Source organism: Acomys minous (genome assembly GCF_964271855.1).
Source record: "Acomys minous genome assembly, chromosome: 11".
Classification (NCBI taxonomy): Eukaryota; Metazoa; Chordata; class Mammalia; order Rodentia; family Muridae; genus Acomys; species Acomys minous.
Window position 1 is genome coordinate 32,644,439 of NC_140492.1, and position 23,600 is coordinate 32,668,038.

At 39.5% G+C, this 23,600-nt stretch overlaps 1 protein-coding gene across 3 annotated transcripts in view; it reads right to left on the bottom strand.

Moving 5' to 3' along the window:
• The window catches only part of PROS1 (protein S), a 67,862-nt gene that overhangs the window by 22,427 nt on the left and 21,835 nt on the right, over positions 1-23,600 (bottom strand). The window contains exons 2-7 of one of the 3 annotated variants that reach the window (XM_084800590.1): positions 20,345-20,517; positions 16,140-16,164; positions 7,142-7,228; positions 5,587-5,709; positions 5,354-5,485; positions 1,912-2,037 (exon numbers count right to left, since the gene is read on the bottom strand). In XM_084800590.1, coding sequence (XP_084656716.1) covers positions 1,912-2,037; positions 5,354-5,485; positions 5,587-5,709; positions 7,142-7,228; positions 16,140-16,164; positions 20,345-20,517 — 666 coding nt within the window. The remainder of the gene's footprint in view (positions 1-1,911; positions 2,038-5,353; positions 5,486-5,586; positions 5,710-7,141; positions 7,229-16,139; positions 16,165-20,344; positions 20,518-23,600) is intronic. The other 2 variants (XM_084800591.1, XM_084800592.1) reach the window with 2 other exon arrangements.

Genomic DNA, 23,600 nt, shown 5'->3' on the forward strand with positions numbered 1-23,600 from the left:
AAATTATTTAGTGTCTCCACTGTCATTTCTGATTATAGGAATTTCATTAAGATTACCTCACAATTCTTTGTTTTGAAAATAAGGAAAAACGGTAAGAGAGAAGCAACCAGAAGAGGGAGGAGGATAGAAGTAAAGTCATGGAAGGAAAGATAGTGCAAGGGAAGGGAAGCCGACGACTTGAGTTGACTGAACGTTAGTGCAATGGATAGACTGACAATATCAAAACACCTGACTTTATATTATAATAATATAATGCAACAATTAACACTGGCCATATTGTTTTTCTATTCAAAAGCGATAAGAGATTACCTATTCTAGAACCACACAGGAGTAATACGGTCTCAGGAACACAGGTCTATGTTACCATTAATCTGCGGGTCCTACATGGAAGCAGTTTTATGAAATTCTTACAGTAAGAGAACAAAAGATTCATAAATAAAGGTACCTGTTAAATACACTAGTGAAAACATTAAGTAGATAAAGCAAAAGCGGCTAGGCATCACCTTTATCTTTTGTTTATTGAAAATCAGGTTAAGTTAATAAATTCCGAAGAGTTTTTATCTGTTAGTCATAGGATGTTTAGTCTGACAGAGAGATCAGCAAGGGGTGGCTATTTAGAGGACTAAGGTAGCGCAAGAAAAACTGTAACTAGGCTCCGGGCCTGCACCAATCATAACTCTCCGTAGTCATTGCAGTTTTAACCAATCTATCACTCTTTGTAGTTACAGCTTCTTCCTAGTAGTTCAGATCCACAGAAGTACCTACCATCCATAGCTAGACAGAATTATCTACCCATTCATTTGCCATTGACCTCTGACTTTCGGATTCAGTGTCCTTCTCTATAACTGATCAGTGGTTTTTTTGAGACAGGGTTTCTCTGTGTAGCCTTGGCTGTCCTAGACTCACTTTGTAGACTAGGCTGGCCTCGAACTCACAGTGATCTGCCTGCCTCTGCCTCGTGAGTGCTGGGATTAAAGGCATGCGCCACCATGCCCGACTGGATTTGAATTTTTAAAACATTTAAAGGGATATGTGAGATAATTCATATAGGATCTAAAACAGAAGCAGACATAATGCAGTTAAGCTACCAGAGATATCCACGCTGACACCATGGCAACCTTATGAAGGAACAGTAGCATCCACAAAGGGCTGGTCAAACATAGGTCCTGGCACCACAGATCAGCAATCCCCAGCTTTCTAGAGCTCCATTGTCATGTCAGTCATGACAACAAATACCTCACTTTACGTTTTCTTTATTGTTTACTGTGTGTGCATGTGTATGTATGCCTGTGTGCATATATACACACCATGTATCTGTAGGTGTCAGAGGGAGCCAAAAGGGGACATCAGATCAGATCCACTAGAGCTAGTGTGACAGGTGATTGTGAGCTACACGTTACAGGTTTTAGGAACTGAATTCAGATCCTCTGTAATAGCTGCAAATACTCTTACCTCCTGAGCCATCTCTCCAGCCCCAATTTCCTATTTTAAAATAAGCTATCCGTGCACAGAAAATTGCTGGAAAACTATATCCAATAAAACCCATGGTATTAAGAAAGCCCATAGTTTCAATCCCACAATTAAAGCTTGTGTCATTTTTGTCTATATGGACTTTTCCTTTCAAGTTCAATTTTTTGATATCATCTATAGTCTTTCAGAATGTGTTCATTTTGCTTTTGTAACAAAGGAAGTCTCTAGTTTTTAATGAAGCTGAAAAGGGTTAAATGGAATGCATAATAATGAGCCCCAAGACCAGGAGTCTTACTTGGTACTTCTAGTCTGTAAGGAAGGCAGATCACCAAATCAATCAAGCTGCATCAGGAGTTAACAAAAGCAATGCCTTTTCTAATACTGACTCAGGGTTCAAACCCACCCTCTCTACCACAAGCAGTGACACCACCATCATTCTACCTTGACAAGATTTTGATGAAGGATCATATTTGTAGCCATCAGGACATTCGCATTCAAAGTCTCCTGGAATGTTCTTGCACACGGCTGTGCCACAAACACTCGGCTTTAGGAGGCACTCATCCACATCTGCAAATAAAGACAATATGTTCAGTTTCCCAATTTCAAAGAAACCCTTTTTTGTTTCCTGAATCATATGTATATCAACAGAGTAGCTCTAAACAGTGAAATAACAAACTGATTACCAAGTTTTAGTTTCCTAAATACGACTTTTGAATTCATGGGAAATTTGCCTGATTTTTTTTATAGGTTTGTACCAGAGAGACATATAAAAAAACACATGAGAAAGGAGACTGAACTATATTCTTTTTAATGATCTTTCATTTATTTATTTATTTATTTATTTATTTATTATGTATACAGTGTTCTGACTGCCCATACACCTGCACACCAGAAGAAGGCACCAAATCTCATTATAGATGGTTGTGAACCACCATGTGGTTGCTGGGAATTGAGCTCAGGACCTTTGGAAGAGCAGCCAGTGCTCTTATCCTCTGAGCCATCTCACCAGCCCTTAACTATATTCTTAATATTCTTTAAATATACATGCAAATTTATATTTATGAAATTGTTTGTAAATTACTATTACACTACAAATGTTTAACAAATGAGAACTCATCTGTTTTCTCTTTTTATTTGGAAATAGATAAACGCCTAATTTTTTTTATCCATCTTGCCTTCAGTAATTAACAATGATTTGCATTTAAGGTGGAATTGAATCATTTTAAAAACTACCAGATGTATTTGCTGTATTATATAGTGGAGTAAGAAGCAAAAGACAAATTGCACAGATGTAGAAGGTGGTACTTCCAAGCCAACAGAAACAGGTGAGAAACAGTTTTGCATAGATGCAATTATTGCTCAGCTTTGTTCGTGTAGGTCAATGGAGAAAGACAAGGAGGAGTGGGAAATGCATTTCCAACTTTGAGAATTGGCAAGTTTATCTGAGCAGATGAATAGATGAGAGTGTAGACAATTCTCTGCTTCAAATAATTCGTTCCCCAATAACAACATTAATCCCTGTGGCAAGGCTGTGTCTCTACTTGCTAAGTGTGTCAATGCCGGTGTTCTAAATGTGAAATTATATCAGAATTATGTAAATATTACTAATGATGGAAACCACCTAATCCTCATAATTTCCAATTTTCCTACTTAATATGAACCCCCAGGTAATTAAGAAAAAGTTAAGTATCCAAAGCTTTCTAAAAGTCCATGTTTTTAGATGTAAAGAAAAATACATTGCTTAAATTCTTGGCTTTGGGTGTATTTATAGGGAAATCTATAGATCACAAGAATTTAGGTGCAGCACAGTGATGTGATGAGTCGGTATCCACATCTAGTGCCCGGGCAGGTTTTAGACTTCTGTATTTAGTCAATAACTGCTGACCTGATTCAGGACTTATCCACACCATGGCCAAGCTCCCATTGTAATATTTTCTACATATTTTCCTGTAAATTCTGTGCTCTGCTGCATATGTCAGATAAATCACTATGCAGAGAAAGAGCGAAAGGCATGTGTTCTGATCTTCAGAAGCATTCTGTTGGTTGTTGGTGGCACTGAAAGATGTACCCGTGGCTTCCACATGCTCAGCGAGCACTCCACCACTGAACTATATTCCCAGCTAAAAGCTTATTTCTTTATAATTATACATGCATGCATTAACTCAAATGTGGATATGAAAAAATTCACAAAATCTGAATAAGGCTAGATGATTCAAGTACTCAGATGTGGAAATAGGAGCGGGTACTATCTATATAATATATGTGGTAGCCTGAACTCTAATGGCTTTCTAATTGCTTTTCAAATGATGCCCCTGCTCTAATAGCCAAACTAAAACCTTCAAATAGACAGATAAGAGAGATATATAGTCACAAATTGGATAATGGCTTGGAAGAGACTGTTAGTAAATGCATTTCATTTCAGCTTCATTCCACAGCACTTTAAATTACACTGCAGTGAACTATACAATACTTCCAAGCAGATGGAAAACTCCTTAAATACGAATTCAGATAGGGGATTTTCTAAGACAAAAATTAAGGCTTGCACAATGAAACTTCACATTTAATCTACTGAATTTTTAACCTCTTAACTAAACAAAGGAGGAAGAAAAAAAATCCTCTTTAAGGCTTTCAGTTTTGTGGAAAGATTTCACAGCAGGCTTAGAATTCTGGTTTACGCTATACGTTCACCTAGTATGAATATTTATAGGTTTCATTATTATTATCATCATCATATTATTATTATTATTATCATTATCATTATTATTTATTTACATTACATCTTCATTGTAATCCCCTTGCTCTTATCTTCCTGTCCCCACCCTCCCTCTGTCTTCTGCCCTATTCCCCTCCCCTAGACCTCTGACAGGAGGTATCCTCCTCCTCCTCCACCATGTGACCACAGCCTATCAGGTCTCAACTGGGTAACCTGCATCCCCTTCCTCTGTGTTCCCACAGGGCATTTCCGCCAAGGGGCGGAGACCAAATCACAATCTCCAGAGTTGATGTCAGAGGCAGTACCCACTCTCCCTTCCCCTTCTCCATGTGGAGAATGAGCTGTCCATTGGCTCCATCTGAACAGAGGGTCTAGATTCTCTGCTTGCACTATCCTTGGTTGGTGCATCACTTTGTGCAGGACCCCTTCAAGCAGTCCAATGAGGCACAATATGCTTGAAGAAAGAAGGAAAACTTTGAAAGACAAAGATTCATAAAGAAAGCTCTAAGAAATATATTAGGAACATACAAAAAAACTAACCCAACAGATTATTGAAATCCAAAAGAAAAAGAAAAAACAAGACAAGAGCAATGGTGGAATTATAGTCAATGTGTAAAAAGAATGAAAAAATAGAGATTCTTCATCTTTCTCAAAAAAATGACTGGAAATAGGGCGCATAAGAAAGGATTTATTTTGGGAATCAGAAAGACATGTCTGAAAAGCAAAGATAAAATATAATAGTGAGGTTATTAAAAGCTGCAGGGTTTTTTGTTTTGTTTTGTTTTGTTTTGTTTTGTTTTGTTTTGTGTAGCTGTTGTTCATCTTACGGAACCACAGAAGAATAGAAGCTGACTCTGAAATGGGTCAATGCCTTTGCAAAATCCGGAGCAATAAAGCCTCTCTTTTGAATGAAGTGCTTTAATTACCTTTATTTATCACTAAATGGATCCTTAAAATATGCACTTGTGCAGGTGCACACATAGGAAGACAATAAAATACTGTTGTTATTGCTAATGTACTATGACAGAATCAGCATTGCAAGGCTCCTGGACACATAAGTGCTTTCTGTCAAGAGTGTTTTCCAGAAGTTTCCCAGGGAAATTCCTCACCTGAACTTTGACCTCACGCAGTGATTACACATGTATTCTGTTTCTGCTTCTGTGCTCTTACCTTTGCAGTCTTTTTTATTTGAAAGCATCACAAAGCCAATTCTACAGGAGCAGTGGTAACTTCCAGGAGTGTTGTTGCAAACCTGGCTGCAGCCTCCATTTTCATTTGAGGGATCTTTACATTCATTTACATCTATAATGGGGAAATAAAATGTTTAAAGCAATACCACCTTTAGAGAATTTGTAACGCAGCCATCCCAGAAAAGCCAGGGGGTGTGTATTTCTCATACATACCAAACTGACACTTGTCTCCTTGCCAGCCTGGTTTACAGATGCACGTGAAAGCAGCTTGGCCATCTTTGCAGGTCAGATATCCATCTTCATTGCATGGCATGGGGTCACATTGGTCGGGGATGGCTAGAGAAAACAGACCTCTATTTAATTTTAACCTCAGTCCAAAAAGGGGTGGAGGAGTACACCAGAAGTGGAAAAGGACAAGTGCTCGCCTATAACTCATAAGGCTATGATGCATTCTTTCAAATAGCACTTGCTCATTTAAATGGGTGTGGCCTGGGGTGTGGCTTAGTTGGTAGAGTGGTTGTCTAGCACATGAAAAGCTTTAGATTTGATCCCCAGCACTATATACACCCGATTGGGTGGATCCTGCCTGTGATCCCAGCACTGAGGAGCTGGAGAGGAAAATAAAGGGTTCGAGGACATCTTTGGCTACACAGCCAGTTCCAGGCCAGTCTGCGGGACATAAAACACTATCTCAAAAAAAGAAAAAAGAAAGAAAAGAAAAAGTGAGACAAGTCCTCACTGTGTAGCTCTGACTGTTCTGGAAATTACTATGGAAAGCAGGCTGACCTTGAACACAGAGGTCTCCCTGCATCTCCCAAGCACTGGGATTAAAGGCGTGAGCCATCAAGCTGGGCAAACACTTCACTTGACTTGAGCCTTAAAACAATCCCACGAAGAAGACAGCACAAGCAAACTATTCTCTGTGTGACAATGACAGAAGTTGGCAGTTCCAACTTGGATGGAGATGGAGTAAAAGGGAACTTTTTGCCTTGAATACAAGTAGAATTCTTATTAAAATGTATGAAATAATGTTTTTTGGTTTTTGTGGGTTTTTGTTTTGTTTTGTTTTGTTTTTTGTTTTTGGGGGGACAGGGTTTCTCTGTGTAGCCCTGGCTGTCCTGGACTCACTTTGTAGACCAGGCTGGCCTCAATTTCACCGAGATCTGCCTGCCTCTGCCTCCCGATGCTGGGATTACAGGTGTGTCCCATCTTGCCCAGTGAAATAATGGTTTTCAAACACTGGCAAACGAGTTGCAGGAAAATCTGGTGCCTAAATGAAAGGCAATGAGCCCACCAATCACATGGTGGTTAAGGTAGGCCCTGTATAAACTTCAGAGAATAAAGGCTGTTATGGCACACTTATTTTCATTTTTATATCATTGGTGCCCAAAAAATTACAAGAAAGAACAAACATGGCTCTCCTCTGACCAATTAGTGAACCGTGACAGCTGCTCATCCTATTTGACTACACAGCTCTAGCCAAAATAAAGATACCAAAAATAAAATTCCTGACAGCAGAAAGTTGAAGCCCCTCATCACTGACCACCCCTCAGCTGAAATGTTAGGGGGAAATCATATTTTAAGTAAAATAGAATCATTTATAACTGAAAAATATGCTTCCTTATGCAGTTCAAAAATACAACTCTGCTTAGCATAGCCCCCTCCAGGAACTCAGTTACTGAATTTTAGACATTAGCTTATGTCGGCACAGTGTATTTTACATATAAAACTTATATTTAGCTTTATTTGTCCTTAAACAGTAGCTTACCATTGACACAGCTCCTGAGGTCAGGGTAGGCATTAACTGACTGACGCGCGGCACTGAATGCTCCAGCACGGAATGCACCCAGACAACCTGTGAGAAAGGAAAGATGTAATTGTATCACAGCAGCCTTCATCTGCTCTCACTGTAGAAATGACCCTACAACCGGGATATTTCTGTTCCTGTTGCTCCACAAAAGTTAGTACTCAGTTAAACTGAAGATGCTTATGAGCCACAGCAGCTTTAAGCTGATACCTTTTTATGGTTGATGGTTCAAGTGCATGTTTCCCTTGAATTATAATATGTTTTTAATATATTTTATTAATTTATTCATATTAAATCTCAATTGTTATCCCATCCCTTGTATCCTCCTATTCCTCTCTCCCATTTTCCCCTTACTTCCCTCCCCTATGACTGTTCCTGAGGGGGACTTCCTCCCCCTGTGTATGCTCATAGGGTATCAAGTCTCTTCTTGGTAGCCTGCTATCCTTCCTCTGTGTGCCGCCAGGCCTCCCCATCCAGGGGACGTGATCAAATATAGGGCACCAGAGTTCATGTGAAAGTCGAAGGATCCAGAGGGTCCTAGAAACCAACAAGAACATGACGGGCAGATCTAGGCCCAGGGGTCCTGCTCAAACTACGGTACCAGCCAGGGTCACAGTATTTTTAAAAACATACAACGGTGAATACTGAACAGTAAATGTTATATGTAAGTGGATCAACAGAGGTGAACAAAATACAAGATTGATAATATGAGGAACATATTTAGATATGTTTTTAAAAGATATCTATTTTGCGGGGTGCGCATATGTGACAGCTTGCGTTTATGTACACATGCTCCCGTAATATTGCAGAAAAAAAATCTCTTTTGTGATGTATGGATACAGCACCTGTCAATTAAAGTCTGTGGCCTATGGCTGAGGCAGGAAATAGGTGAGACATTCAGCAGGCAGAAGAGATTCTGGAGAAAGCCAGGCACAGGAGACTGAGCTCAGCTGGCAAGATGTGAGAAATATGGATGCATGGTGCCTAAGCTCAGGTAACCTTAACTATATGATGTAGGTGTTTGTATAATATTTAACGAGTCTCATGAGCCATAAGTCCTGGAGCTATGAGACAGGAGGCAAAACACCCACAACATAATGGCATACTAAACATCCATATTACATGTGGAAAGCAGAGAACAGCTTTGGGGGAGTCCGTTCTTCCCTTCTTGCTTTTGAGGCAAGATGTCTTGTTATTTCTGCTGTTGTGCTAACTCTAGAGCTTCTGGCCAGTTCTCCTGACTCTGCCTCCCCTCTCCCTCTAGGAGTGCTGACATTGCTGATGTGACCCAGCACATCTGCCTTTTAAACACAGTCATTACAGTCAGGCTGTCAGGGTTGCGTACAAGCTCTTCCATCTGCCCAGCCATTTAACTGGCTCCTGGGTGAACTTAGAAAAAAAAAAAGGCATGGTTGTTTTTCATTGAGGAACCACACAAGTAAAAAAGGTAATGAGGTGGCCACAAAGGACATGTGTCTGGCATTTCTTCATTTATCTTCTCCCCTTGGGGAAAGGGATTAATGCTGTTTAGGCTGAAACAAAAGAAGAGGAACTGTGGAGCTTGACTTTTAACATTCAGCCTTTCCCCTCTTTTATGCCTATACATAATTTTAGAGCTAGTCATCAAAACACCCGATGCAATTGAATAATTTAGCTCCAGGATGTTTCTTCAACAACATCTGAAACTTATTTCTTGTTAGTATTGACATAATCTGCTATAGCTAGGAGAGGCAAATTCATTCTTTTGCTACGTCAACAACCTGCCTCAAAATTCACCTCATTTATATCATGATTTAATTTGGTTAAATCTTTGGGATCCAAGACACTGAGCATCTAGTACGCTGTCTGTGCTTTCAGAAAAAAAAAAAAAATGAGAATAAAGTCACTTAATATTTTCATCTTTTATTTTACATTTAAATTTTTTTATTTGACATGATCACCTTTTGATACGATGAGAATCAATGCCTTTTCATGGCATAGATTGTCTTCAAAAGCCTACTACAACAGCTCTAAGCCACTGTATTGCTAACACAGACTTGTAAGTCTTCTTATAAAAATACCTATTTTGTCAGTTTTCTGAGAATTTTATACAATTTATTTCGGATATATTTGCCTCAAATTCACCCCAACCCCAGATGTACCCCATCTCTTTACCTCACCAAGATCATGTCCTCTTTTTTAAATTAAGTTTTTTTTAAATTTAAATAAAAATGTAATCACATGATTTCCCCCTTTCTCTTTTCTCCCTCCAATCTCTCCTTTGCACCTCCAGCTTTCCCGCTTGCTCCCTCTCAAAATTATAGCTGAAATACATAAATATAACCTAATCAGTCTATATCATGTTACTTAGATGTACATGATTTCAGGGCTGACCATTTGGTATTGGATACCCAAGTAAGGATTCCCTCCTCTTTCTCGGTGGGTGGGGCCCTGTGAGACTGCATTCTTCTATGGTAGTGTGTCTATTGATGTATTTCTTCAAGTCTTGTTCAGACAGCCATTTTGCTGAAACTTCTCATTATTTTCTCTCTCTGTCTCTGTCTATCTCTCTGTCTGTCTCTCTGTCTGTCTGTCTCTCTCTCTGTGTCTCTCTCCCTCTCTCTCTCCGTCTCTCTCTCCATCAGCTGTCCATAGCTGCCTAGGTACGGGAAGGAGCTCACAACCCGCTTCCTAGTCCATGTTAGAACGTTGGCTGGCTTGATGTTGTCCAAGCATCCCTAGCTGCTGTGAATATGTGAGTGCATTGGTTCTGTCATGCACAGGAGACATTGTTTCATTCCAGCACTCCCCTATCTCTGAATTTCACACTCTTCCCACACACACACCCCTCTTTTGGCATGGACCCTGAGCCTCAGAGAGGGGATGTGACTGAAAAAGAAAAAAAAAAAAAAAAGGATCTCATTTCCGGCTGAGTACTCCACTGACACTTACGTTCTACACTTTGAGAGGTTGAGTTTCTGCATTTGTCACCATCCACTGACAAAGAACCCTCTCTGATTAGGTCTGAGGGCTGCAGAAAACTAAAGCTAATGTTAATTTAAAGGGCAGTTTCATATTTTGTCTCTTTACCAAAACAGGAGTAGGTTCACTCCTAGTGTGAGTTCCCCAATGTGCCAGGCACATGTCATCCTTTGGAGCAAGCACTTGGAGTCTTTGAAAAAGCCTTTCAGAACACACACCAGAAAGACCAGATTATGATTTAACAGAACTTTCAACTCCAAAAATTCCAGCATCAAAAATTCAGGTCCCTTGGGCAACAGAGAGTCCTATCTTTGCATCCTCTTCCTGTTTGCACTTCTCCCCGCAGCTATGTGGTTTCTAGCTTCAGTCCTGCCATTCAGTGTGTATGGCCTCCTTTGTGTACTTTGTGTCTTTCAGAAAAATATCTTTTTCTGAGAGAAATTTTCCTCCTCTTCCTCCCCCTCCTCCTCTTCTTTTTAGTTTTTCAAGACAGGGTTTCTCTGGGTAGCCTTGACTTGTAGACCTGGCCGGCCTCGAACTCACAGACATCTGCCTGCCTCTGCCTCTGAAGTGCTGAGTTTAAAAGCATGCGCCACCATGCCTAGTTAAGTTTTACCTTCTTAACATGTGTTGGTTCACTGACTGTTTTGCCTGCTAGAGTGCTTAGACTGTTGAAATGGTTGGCTTCTCCTTTCTGTCTGAGGACTAACCCTGTGCCAACATGTGTCCAGATCTCTGAAGTAGCTTCCTTCACAGTCATCCAGGCGCAATTCCAATTGCTTAGCCTTTCGACAAGTGCTGCGTGAATAAAGCCTGTGGCATGACCTGGAGTGCCCAGTTCCAGCTCTCGGTTTCATTCACAGTAACGTCCGTTCATCTTTCAGCCTGACTGGATAATGAATTCTGACATGAAGCACACCATTCTGTAGTAGAGCCATTTGACCTTCCTTTCCTTCACAGGATGGGACTTCTTTTCCTGAAAGGCCATTGGGATTTCTTAGCAGCTGTTTCATTTTGACTTATGGCAGAGTCTTCACTCCCCAAGTGTTAAAGCAGGGGTTCTCAACCTTCCTCACACTGTGACTCTTTAATACAGTCCCTTGTGTTGTGGTGACACCCCCCCCCACCACCACCACCCCCCCCCCACACACACACAGCCATAAAATTGTTTTTTGTTTCTTTGGTTTTGGTTTTTCAGGACAAGGTTTCTCCGTGTACCCTTAGCTGTCCTGGACTCACTTTGCAGACCATGCTGGCCTCAAGCTCACAGCCATCCACCTGCCTCTGCCTCCGGAATGTTGGGATTAAAGGCCCGGGGCACCACACCTGGCTTCATAAAGTTATTTTTGTTGCCACTTCCTAACTGTAAATTTGCTACTGTGAAAGGGTCCTTAAAGGGGTTGCAACCCACAGGTGGGGGTGGGGTTTGAGACAGGGTTTCTCTGTGTTAACCTTGACTGTCCTAGACTCGCTTTGTAGACCAGGCTGGCCTCGAATTCACAGTGATCTACCTGCCTCTGCCTCCCGAGTGCTGGGATTAAAGGCATGCACCACTACGCCCAGCCATATTTCTATTCTTGTTACTTGGGGCTTATCTATTGTTGAGGCCTGCTCCTTTGGGGCAGCATAACTATAGATATTATTATTTCAGGCCCACCAGCCAAATCATCTCAGCTCGTTGCTGATGTAAAAGAATCTCTATACAAGGTCAGGTTGAGCATAAACTGTTTGTGATCAGCATGCCCTATTGCCTTATTAATCAGCAAAAATTCCCCAACCATAAGCCCAGCTGCCCCCAGCTGCCAGGCACAGTCTCAAGGTTAGCTAGCACTGCTTGTTAGGAAAATAACTTGAGTCAGAGCTGACCACCATGTTCCACAATCTGCCCTCCTGTGTGAGTTAATTACATTGCTGTTTTTACCTTTAAATATGCAATACAACTTCCCCTCAAGGATGCAGTTCACATCCCAAATTGGCCGCCTCCCTGAGCTCAGAAAATGAAGCTTTCATTTTAAACCTGTATCTGAAGTAGGTCTTCTCAGCTCCCCCCACCCCCCAGTCCCAACCCAACACTATTGTGTTGTGGTTTTTGTTTTTGTTTTGTTTTGTTCTCATTTGAACACTTAGGCCTTTTTCAAGCCTCATGGTTTGTCTTCTCACTGCTCCCTCAGCACATGGTCACTACATCCCTGTCTCTCGACAGATGACATCAGACTTCAGTCTATTTCTTCTTGTTTTAAATTGTTACTATCGTTAGCGCTGGGATTCCTAACCCTTCTATAGAGATGATTTGAAAAGATAATGTGAGATGTTTGGGTTAGAGCTGGGCATGGTGGTGCTCGACTTTAACTTCAGCACTCATGAAGGGCATAGGCGGGAGGATTGCTGTGCGTTTGGGGCCAGCTTGGTCTTCAAAGTTAGTCGAGGGCAAGCAAGGCTACACAGAGAAACTTTGTCTTAAAAAACAAAAAACAACAAGAAAAACAAAAACAAGAAACAAGAAAAAAACAAACAAACAAGCACAGCCTTTAAAGACCTACAAACTAAATGCTTTATTTTGGTTTTGGGGTGTGTGTGTGTGTGTGTGTATGTGTGTGTGTATGTGTTTAGGAATTAGACCTAAGGTCTTATGTGTGTTTGGGAAGCACACTACCAAAGAGCTATATCTTTAGCCCTAAAACAATGATTTCTAATATTTACATTTAGGCTCAAAGTTTACTATTCTCCAGAAAATTTATTCTCTATGAATAAAGTCATCTAATCTTCCAGATGATATTTTCAAATGCCTATAAAGATGGTAAACTTATTTATCCTATTTGCTCACGAAAAAAGAATGTCCCCCCAAAATAATTTAAGTTATAATGATGTCCTGAGGGTATTACTCAATGGGAGAGTACCACCTAGCATGTACTTGACTGAGTACCATCTCAAGCATAAAAAGTTTATAAACTTGAGTTTAAGTTTAAATATAAATATGTTTCTATAATAGAACCACATGTTAATAAGTTCTTTGAAAGCATTATCTGTTTTTATTTCTTTTTCTTTTCTTTTTAAAGAATATTTATTTATTATTTCTACAGTATTTTGCCTGCACGTGTACAGAAGAGGGCACCAGATCTCATTATAGATGGTTTTGAGCCACCATGTGGTTACTGGGAATAGAACTCAGGACCTCTGGAAGAACAGCCAGTCATCTTAACCTCTGAGCCATCTCTCCAGCCCCCTCTTTTTATTTCTTGAAGCAAACTGATCATTTCCATCTCTGTGATAAATGCCAGGGAACCCAGGGAACGCAGAGTATTTCTACTCTGAATTGTATGGTCTAAGGGCAGCAGATAGCATGAGGAACTGGATGAAATGCTTTATTCGATCCTGAAATTTTAGGTCTAGACACTGTCCAAAAAGTATTGCCATCTGTGGTCTAATTTTCTGAATAAAATTCTCTCCTTATAAGGATATCCTAGCATAAGTTTGGATGATTAAACTACTATTATGTTTATTGTGAACGGAAGTATACACTGTATTTTTCTAACTAGAACCATTGCGCCTATGCACATCCAAGGGCAAAATATGTAACTTTGGTAGAGGATTTTTTTCCTGTCCTTCAACAGTGGAACTGGCCACTTATACATTCAAGATCAAATATAAAATTTCAATCAAAAGAATTGTTTGTGCCTCCTGATGGCTTAAATAACGACACCTTCCATTAAAAGAAAGATTCACAATAAATCTATTACCTATCTCCTTAACAGTCTAAGTGCTCTAAAGTTAGAAAAATCTAGTGACATTATACATATAAAAATAGAAACCTCTTCACATAATTAAAATAACACCACCAACAACAAAAGCAAAAATTGAAAACAGGATCCAAAGAGTTCCATGGCCAGCTAAGTGTTGTTTAAAACTGGAGCCCACATCTCAGGTTATAAGTTTTGTTTTGTAATATAGTCTTCTACCACGCTGCCAAGGAAGTTAGAAAGAAGAAAAGAGAAAAGTTGGATGGATCCAGAAAAAAAAAGAGAGAAAAAGAATAGAAGAGATAAAAGGAGAAAACATGTTATTTAAGTAACCTCTTCCAAAACAGAGTTCTATCTTAAAACATTATTTATCTTTATCTAAATGTACTGTGGTCAAAGAATCTATCTTTTAAACTGTTGCTCCTGAAAAAAAAATATGACTTTATTACATGGCCCTAAGAAGAAAGATTAATATACATATATAATTTATTTGCTAAGTGGTATCTCTTTTCATTATAACACATTCAAATTCCCACTTAAATGTGGGAGGCGGGAATAGTCTTGATAACTTATCCTTTCTCAATTACTTCAGTAACGTAAATCCTTGACTTTTGTTTTTAGAAAGTGGTGACTCCTTATGTATACAAAAATAGGTCTTTTTATGAATGAATGCTTGTATTCATTCTCTACCCTTTAAAATGTAAAAGCAAAAGGTTTCACAAAACCTTGTTGCCATTCATATCTATGGACCCCAAATAATACCACCTCTCCATTACTGTTCGTGGTGCGCTCGGGAAAGAGAATGTTCAACACTACTGTTAGTAGCAAGAGAAGGGAAGGAAGGACTTGGCCTTACCACCCTGAGGGCATCTCATCTCATCTGATTAGGGAAGTTAACAGGGGTCCAGCCTGGCTGTAACTTGAAAGGAAGAGAGGGAGAGAAAGAAGCAAATAGAAATTGCTCATCGGGAGAGAAAAACGAAGAGGACAAAAACAGACATCCATTTTATTAAGTGCTTTGCAAGCTTACTGAAAGCCCATTCTTAGAGGTGACAATTAGGATCATAGATGTTGGGAGGCCAACATCTTGCTGTGCGCTGCAGAACTGATTGATGTCTTACAGTTGGTAACAGGATGAACTAGAGGGTTGCACAGTATAATCAAGTCACCCAAGCTCATCAGGTGCCATGTATAAAGGATAGCGGCCATCATGTTCACTAAAGGCTGTAAAGAGCAATTGACGACCTGTTTCTAAAAGAAGAGCTTGTACCCAGTGGTCTTGGACTTTTAATGTACTAATTGTCCTAAAAGGTAAATACAAATCTATAGCATCATTTCAATATAAGGTTCCCTAAAGGGCAGAGTATTCTTCCCAAAATGTCCCTGAAACTGCACCAAGGGTACACAGAACAATATATATAAATAAATAAATATGTAAATAAATAAACATATAAACTACCTATACTCAAATTCCAAGAGAAGTGAGTTTAATGGCTTAATCATTTATAAGACCATATTAATAATAATATCAGACTTCCTTTCTATATTTTTTCCAATGATTTTCTTTTTGTTTCTAGTTGGCTAGATGTAATGGGGTAAAAACAAGCATAGATAAGAGGTATTCTGAAAGAAAAGTGGGGCAGAGTGCACTACCCTGCTGTAAACATGGAGAATCACATGACAATCACATGAAAAAACTAGACACTAGTGTGACCATTTAGAAACAGAAATGACATTCCCAAATAATATTAATGTGAAGCATTTCTACAAGTGCTTTAAGAAAACAAGATTTGTTACTTTGATGTAATATTTAACTGAAGTCATGTAAACTATATGAGTGTACAAACAAATAGTACCACATTGACAGCCCAGAATCCAAAAAAAAAAAAAAGGGATACTTCTACAAATAGCTGAGTGACAATTGTGTACAGCATGCTATTTGATGAGATTAGATAGCTATCATTTAATGAAAGACAGTTCAAAAATCATATTAATATATAGGGCATTTGGGTGTCTGAAGAGAAACGGCATCAGCCTAAAGATGCTTTAGAAGAAAGACATGGGAAAATAAACATTAAAGTAAAACATAGTAAAGAGCCATTTCAGTTCTCAAGTCTACATGACTTGAGATAGAAGAGCATCATAGCTCTTGCACCTTCTCAAGGATGATAAGATAGCATTGGCTGGGTATATGGACGTTCGAACATATCCAAGTTCCTTTCAATTTCCAAGATTTTATACTACAGATACTTTGAACTTACCGAGATATTTTGGATAAAAATAATCCTAGAAAAAAAAAGTAGATATATTAGCCAACCTAAATTTCAACACAGAGCTTAAGATTAATTTTCTAGTTTGTTTTTATATTTACATAGAAATGAATTATGGTGTGTGTGTGTGTGTGTGTGTGTGTGTGTGTGTGTGTGTGTGTGTGTTTTGTTTGTTTGTTGTTTTTCAAGACAAGGTTTCACTGTGTAGCCTTGGCTGTCTTGGACTCACTTTGTAGACCAGGCTGGCCTTGAACTCACAGCGATCCACCTGCCTCCCAAGTGCTTGGATTAAAGGTGTGTGCCACCACACCCAGCTATGTTGTGTGTTTTCACATTCTAATTTTTCTATATGAAAACACTTAAAGAATAAATAGCCAATACTTGACAAGTATATATACCGAGGCTTAAAACACTACTGTACAATTAAGTAACATTTTAAGGCATCTAATTTGAAAAGGTTGTACTTAAGATGATAAAGATAACAATATATGTGCTCTTTTATAACCCTTTAATTTTTCCATGGTGATTAAACATCCATTTAATACACTTTCTTGTTGATGGGGTCTCTCTCTACATAGCCCTGGCTATCCTGGAACACATTATGTAAGTCAGGTCCACCTCAAATTCACAGACATCCATTTGCCTCTCTATCCCAAGTACTGGGATTAAAGGTGTGTGTACACCATCCCTGGCCTTCATTTAATCATTTTATGTAGATGATTATCTACATTGTGGTAAGCAATGAAATAATTTGAACAAAACTAAATTGAACACTTACCTTAGTCACATCTAATGTGCATGTAACACCTTCCTTATAAATTGGTGGGTACCAAGAATAGCGATCACAATGTGGACAAAGGAATGTATTTTATGACGGGGAAAGTGGCATACATTCCTGATAGGAAACTCATATCTAATACGTAGCATAAATAACACAAGAATATTTTGCGCAGAACCAAAAGTTCTGCACAGAAAAATATCCAAAGTTCCAGCTCAGTCCGTGGAACACAGCTTTTTCCAACTATACGTCCTATCACATGTAAGCCTGCACAGCAAGCTTCTGCTGGCTTATGAGAAAGGCGTCTGACACTGAATCATCCAGATGGTGGTGTTGTTCGCGGTAGAAGCAGAGCCAAAACAATGAGGAGCAACAAATGGGGTTCAAGAACTGGTAATATGCTGATGACAAGAATATATTAGAGCCAATGAAGATGCAAACCAGAGGATAGCCAGTGGAACTATGGATTAAAATATGAGGAATATGGACAGGGAGTAGGCGAAATTTGTCAACAAAGCCAATATTGGTGAGGATGAAGAAACCTGGGTAACTTTTCCTCCTCCATCTTCTTCCCTCTTCTCTCCTTTGTTCTATCTCCTTCTCCTGTTACTGTTTAAAGGCTGATCTCAAACATATGTACAAAGCAGAAATATACACTCAAGTATTTATGGATGACATAATCATGTGACATGCATGCTCAAAGCATTCTACCAAAACCATTGTGTATACGTAGTGGACAGGCAGAATAAAATGGACAACTTGATCATTATTGGAAGGAGGTGGTGTGTTGAGGCTCATTATATTGTTCTTTCTACTTTTTTTTGTTTTTATAGTGGGAAAGTATATACATATCTAATATGTACTATATTCTCTGGAAGAATACATACACATTCCCTTCTAATATGAAAATGTAAAGCGTGGAATGTATATGCATAATGCTATACAATAAGAAAGTCTACTACATTATGTAAGTTAGAACATTTTGTATTATTATTGTCTTTTTTTTTTTTTTTTTCCTTTGGTTTTTTGAGACAGGGTTTCTCTGTGTAGCCTTGGCTGTCCTGGATTCACTTTGTAGACCAGGCTGGCCTCGAACTCACAGCGATCCGCCTGCCTCTGCCTCCCGAGTGCTGGGATTAAAGGCGTGAGCCACCATGCCCAGCTTGTATTATTATTGTCTTGCTGGCTAAATTCATGTCAGCTTGACACAAACCAGAATCATCTGAGAGGTGGATGCTTCAGTTGAGAGAATGCTTCTATAAGATAGGGATATATGGGTCGGGCGTGGTGATACATACCTTTAATCCCAGCACTGGAGGCAGAGGCAGGTGGATTGCTGTGAGTTGGAGGCCAACCTGATCTGCAAAGCGAGTCCAGGACAACCAAAGCTAATGCAAAGAGACCCTGTCTCAAAAAACCAAAAAGATAAGGATATATGCAGAACTATAGGGTATTTTCTTAATTAGTGATTGGTGGGGGAAGGTCCAGCCCATTGTAGGTGATGGTACCCTTGGGATGGTGGCCCTGGGACCTATATGAAAGCAAGCTAATGATGCAAACAGACGCAGAGACCTATAGCCAAAAAATAATAGGCCGACCTCCATGAGTTTTGTGGAAGAGTGCATAGAAGAAGGATTGAGGAAGCCAGAGGGGTCAAGGACACCACAAGAGGATGTGGAGAGTAAACTAACCTGGGTCCATGGCAACTAAAAGAGACTGAATCACCAACCAAAGGGCTTGCGTGGGCTGGCCCTAGACCACCTACACATACATAGCAGATGCGCTGCACGGTCATCATGTGGCTCCCGAAACAACAGGAGTAGGAGCTGTCTCCGACTCCGTTGCCTGCCTTTGGATCTCTTTCCCCTAGCTGGGCTGCCTGGTCTGGCCTCAGTGGGAGAAGATGCACTTAGGCCTCCTGTGACTTGAGGTGCCAGGGTGGGTTGGTATCCCTTAGGGGCCTCTCCTCCTCTGAGACGTAGGGGAGGAGGAATGGGGGAGGGGCGGCTTGAGGGCAGGACTTAGAGGAAAGGAGGGAGGGGCCTGGGACTAGGCTGTAAAGTGATTAAATAAATAAGATTTTAAAAGAATAAAGAAAGAAAGCTGAGCACGCCATGAGGAGCAGTCACTTCTCCGTGCCTCTGCATCAGCCCCTGCCTCCAGGTTCCGCCCTGGTGGTGTTCTCGCTTCAGCTTCCATCAGTGGGCTGTAATTCAGGATATGGGAGCCAAATAAACCCTTTAATCCTCAAGATGCTTTGGCTCGTGGTGTTTATCAGATTTTGGTCCCAATGGTAAATAGATTAGAAATTCAATGCTGGGTATTTGTGGAAAGTTTCTTCTTTGAATCTTTCAGAATATGTAGGGATTAAAAAGGGCTACAGGAACAGCCACGGAGAAGACAATAAATAGCTACAGTTTGGGACAGGTTCTCTCTGAGCATAGTGTTCTTGCTCGTTATCACTCAGCTATTGTCACGGTGCTGGGAGCGGTAGCCCAGGCATAGAAGGAGCCTTAGACATGTTGTCGTCCTCTTTTACTCCAGATTGTATAATTCATGTCAGGAAAAATATCTGACGGAAACCCTGAACAGTATGAGACTTAGACTCTTCTCTGGGTCAAGCTCATACCACTTTTTGGGAGATGTTAATGCTATACTCCTGCTCGCTACAGGCATGGCTACAGAGCGCACTCTCCTAAGGCACAGAACAGGAAGGAAGTCCCGTGTTGCTGTGTGCTAATGAACTATGGTTATATTTGGGGGGGGGGGGTAACTTGTACATTTTTATACTCTGAAGATTGCTGCTGATTATCAACAGCCTAGGGGAAGTTTTCAACGAACACTCCATATACAGGATACATAGCACTGCAATGAGTAGCTTCATTTAGATGGCCCCATTTCTAGAACCTTCTAAAGCCAAATGGAAAAGTTGTGTGTGCATGGTGGCGTACACCAGCTATAATCCTAGTACTTGGAAGGCTGAAGCAGAGGCAGGAGGAGAGTGAGTTCCAGGGTAGCTTGGACTACAAGTAAGAGACTATCTCAAGTAAAATTAATCAACCAAAACAAAATAAATGAAAATCTCAGTGATGATACAACCACACATGGTCACTTACACTTCACAAATATCTCTTCTTGAACCCTCAATGCTACCAAATTTTGATTAGAATAAAATATATTTTTATTTTAAAAAGTCACAAAATCAATACCAATCATCCATAATATTATTAAAGGGAAATCTAGTTAGGTCAGAGCACCTATCATTGGCAGTCATCCTGAAATGACAGTGGCAACTCCTAGAAAATGAGCTACAAAATCTTTAGCTTTCAAATGGAGCCAAGGAAACTAAGGCTAGCAATGACCAGTCTGTACCTATATCTCTAGCTCGGCAGACTTGACAGTTTTCATAAATTCTTACCGTTTCAGGATTATTTTCAAAGACCTCTCTGGCTTCCTCTCTATTGCAGAGTTCTTCAATGCATTCTCTCTCAAGGTTGCCCTTTTTAGTTTCTTCAATCAAGGTATTTGCACGGCGCTTCCTCACCAGGACTTGTGAAGCACGTTCCTTCGACAGAACTGTAGAAATGTAAGCTTATATAAATAAAAACATTCATTTCCCCTAAGATATGCCATCTTATTAAACAAGAGCAATAATTTTCTTCCTATAAATGTATATTTAAAACTCATAGACTGAATCTTAAAAAATACATAGATACATAAGCCTTTGAGATAACAAGCAGCAGATTTGGCGCATGCCTGTCTATACAGCGAGGTACAGCTCCTTTGTATGATCTACACAAATTATGCAGTTCATGCTTGAGGCCAAACTAAACTATGGGTACACCATACTAAAAAGAGGTGTCAAAAACCTGTGATACCACCTTTATTTTATTTTACTTTATATTTTTAAAAATTTGTTTATTTATTTATTTATTTTGTTATTTAGTTATTTTTGTTGTTGTGGCAGGGTTTCTCTGTTTAACAGAGCCCTGGCTGTCCTGAACTCATTTTTGCAGAACAGGATGGCCTCAAACTTAAAGATATCCACCTGCCTCTGCCTTTGGAGTGCTAGAATTAAAGGCATGTGCTACCATGTCCAGTGTGACACCACTTTCAAATTAAGAATAACAAAGGTTCTCAATTACAGCGGAGAACATTTAGAATGTCTATGGAGATAGAGAACTGCAGATGTGAAGTCCCATCAGCCACCTGGGAACTGATAGGGAAAACACGTGTACTTCATGTACTTGGCAAAGTAAAAAGCTAGAGAAGAAGGAAATTTGCTAAGCACACACTATAGAAGACAAAGAGAAAAGAAAAGTAACTTTGGTTACACAAATGATTTAAAAAGGTGATTAATAACAAAAATAATATAACCAACTACAGTGTTAAGTTGCAACTATAGTCATTTTTGCAAATTTAAAAAGCAGGTTTCCTGAGGTAGTGCCAGATAGATTTCCAAAGTGGTTGTGCTAATTTGCATTCCCACCAGCAATGAAGGAGTGTTCCTCTCTTTCTACATCTTCGACAGCATGTGGTGTCACTTGAATTTTTGATCTTAGTCATTTTGATGGGTGTAAGATGGAATCTCAGAGTTGTTTTGATTTGCATTTCCCTGATGACTAAGGAGGTTGAACATTTCTTTAAGTGTTTCTCAGCCATTCGATATTCCTCTGTTGAGAATTGTGTTTAGTTCTGAGCCCCATTTCTCAAATGGATTATTTGGTTTGGTGGTGTTTAATTTCTTGAGTTCTTTATATATTTTGGATATTAGACCTTTGTCAGATGCAGGGTTGGTGAAGATCTTATCCCAGTCTGTAGGCTGTCACTTTGTTCTACTGACAGTGTCTCCTGCCTTACAGAAGCTTCTCAGCCTCTTGAGGTCCCATTTATTAATTGTTGACCTTAAGGCCTAAGCTGTTGGTGTTCTGTTCAGGAAGTTGTCTCCTGTGCCAGTGTGTTCCAGTCTCTTCCCCACTTTTTCTTCTAACCAGTTTAGTGTCTCTGGTTTTATGTTGAGGTCTTTGATCGACTTGGACTTGAGTTTTGTGCATGGTAACAAATATGGGTCCAATTGCATTTTTCTACATGTAGACAACCAGTTAGACCAGCACCATTTGTTGAAGATGGTATCCTTTTTCCATTGAATAGATTTGGCTTCTTTGTCAAAAATCAAGTTACCATATGTGTGTGGATTCATATCTGGGTCTTTGATTCGATTCCACTGACTAACCAGCCTATTGCTGTGCCAGTACCATGCTGTTTTAATTACTGTTGCTTTATAAAAGAGCCAATAAGAATGTTTGTATACAGAAATCACTTAATATAAATATGAATAAAATAATATGAATTTTGTTATAAAAGCAAAAGATAGAAACACTAAAGACATATGAGGAGAAATAGATTTTAAAAATAAGTTGTCATACCTATACCTGGGAATAACATGGAAATTTAAAAAGAAAATACTCTTCAGTAACTACCTCCAACATAAAAATTAAAATGCAAATTTTAGAATGCTATTCTCTCAGCATAAACTTTTCTATAAACACTCACACAGAGCAGCCCAAATTCCAAATAAATAAATATTATGTTGACAAATACATAGAAAAAGTTGAAAATATTCTTTGTTTTTGTTTCTGACACAGGGTTTCTCTGTGTGTATCCCTTCCTGTCCTGGACTCACTTAGTAGACCAGGCTGGCCTTGAACTCACAGAGATCCACCTGCCTCTGCCTCCCAAGTGATGAGATTAAAGGCATGAACCACCACACCCATCTTGAAAATATTCTTAAAGTGCCAGTAGCAATTATATTTGAAGAAAATAATTAAAATATGAACTTTTATATTAGTATGCTGAATGTACTAGAGTTTTTAATTCAAAATTTAAAAACATCAACAAAATCTACAATATTTTTTAGATTTTATACATAATTCATTTTCTATGAAGAGAAGCAAGTCTTTAAACAGATGGGTTTGTTTCATGTCTGGGTCTCATAACTATTACTAACAATAGATGCTTAAGAGGTTGACAAAAGAAAGAGGTACAAGAAAAAGGGCTGATCAATAGGCAGTCTACCTGAAGAACTGGAACTCTTTCAAAAGTGAGATAAGTAGCCAGGCGCGGTAGAGCACAGTTGTAATCCCAGCACTTAGGGAGGCAGAGGTAGGCAGATCTCTGTGAGTCCCAGGCCAGCCTGGTCTTTAAATAAGTCCAGGACAGACAAGGCTATACAGAGAAACACGGGGGGGGGGGGGGGGGGGGGGGGGGAATAGAGAGAGACAGAGAGATATGAAATAAGTTAGGGATAGCAGGCTACATGTGATGCCTCTGATCAGGAATAGGGGAGTGAAACAATACAGAAGAAGAAATAATGTTATAAGTGATCATATTATTAATTCTCTACCTAAAAATAGTATGTTATTTAAAACTATATAACAAAAAAACTGGGGCTGGAGAGATGGCTCAGGGGTTAAGAGCACTGACTGCTCTTCCAGAGGTCCTGAGTTCAATTCCCAGCAACCACATGGTGGCTCACAACCATCTATAATGTGATCTGAGGCCCTCTTCTGCAGATAAAGCACTCATGTTCAAAAAATAAATAAAATTTTAAAAGTTGCATTACATTTATATATGTATAAGCATACATATATAGTTTAAAAGAAATTTACTCATTT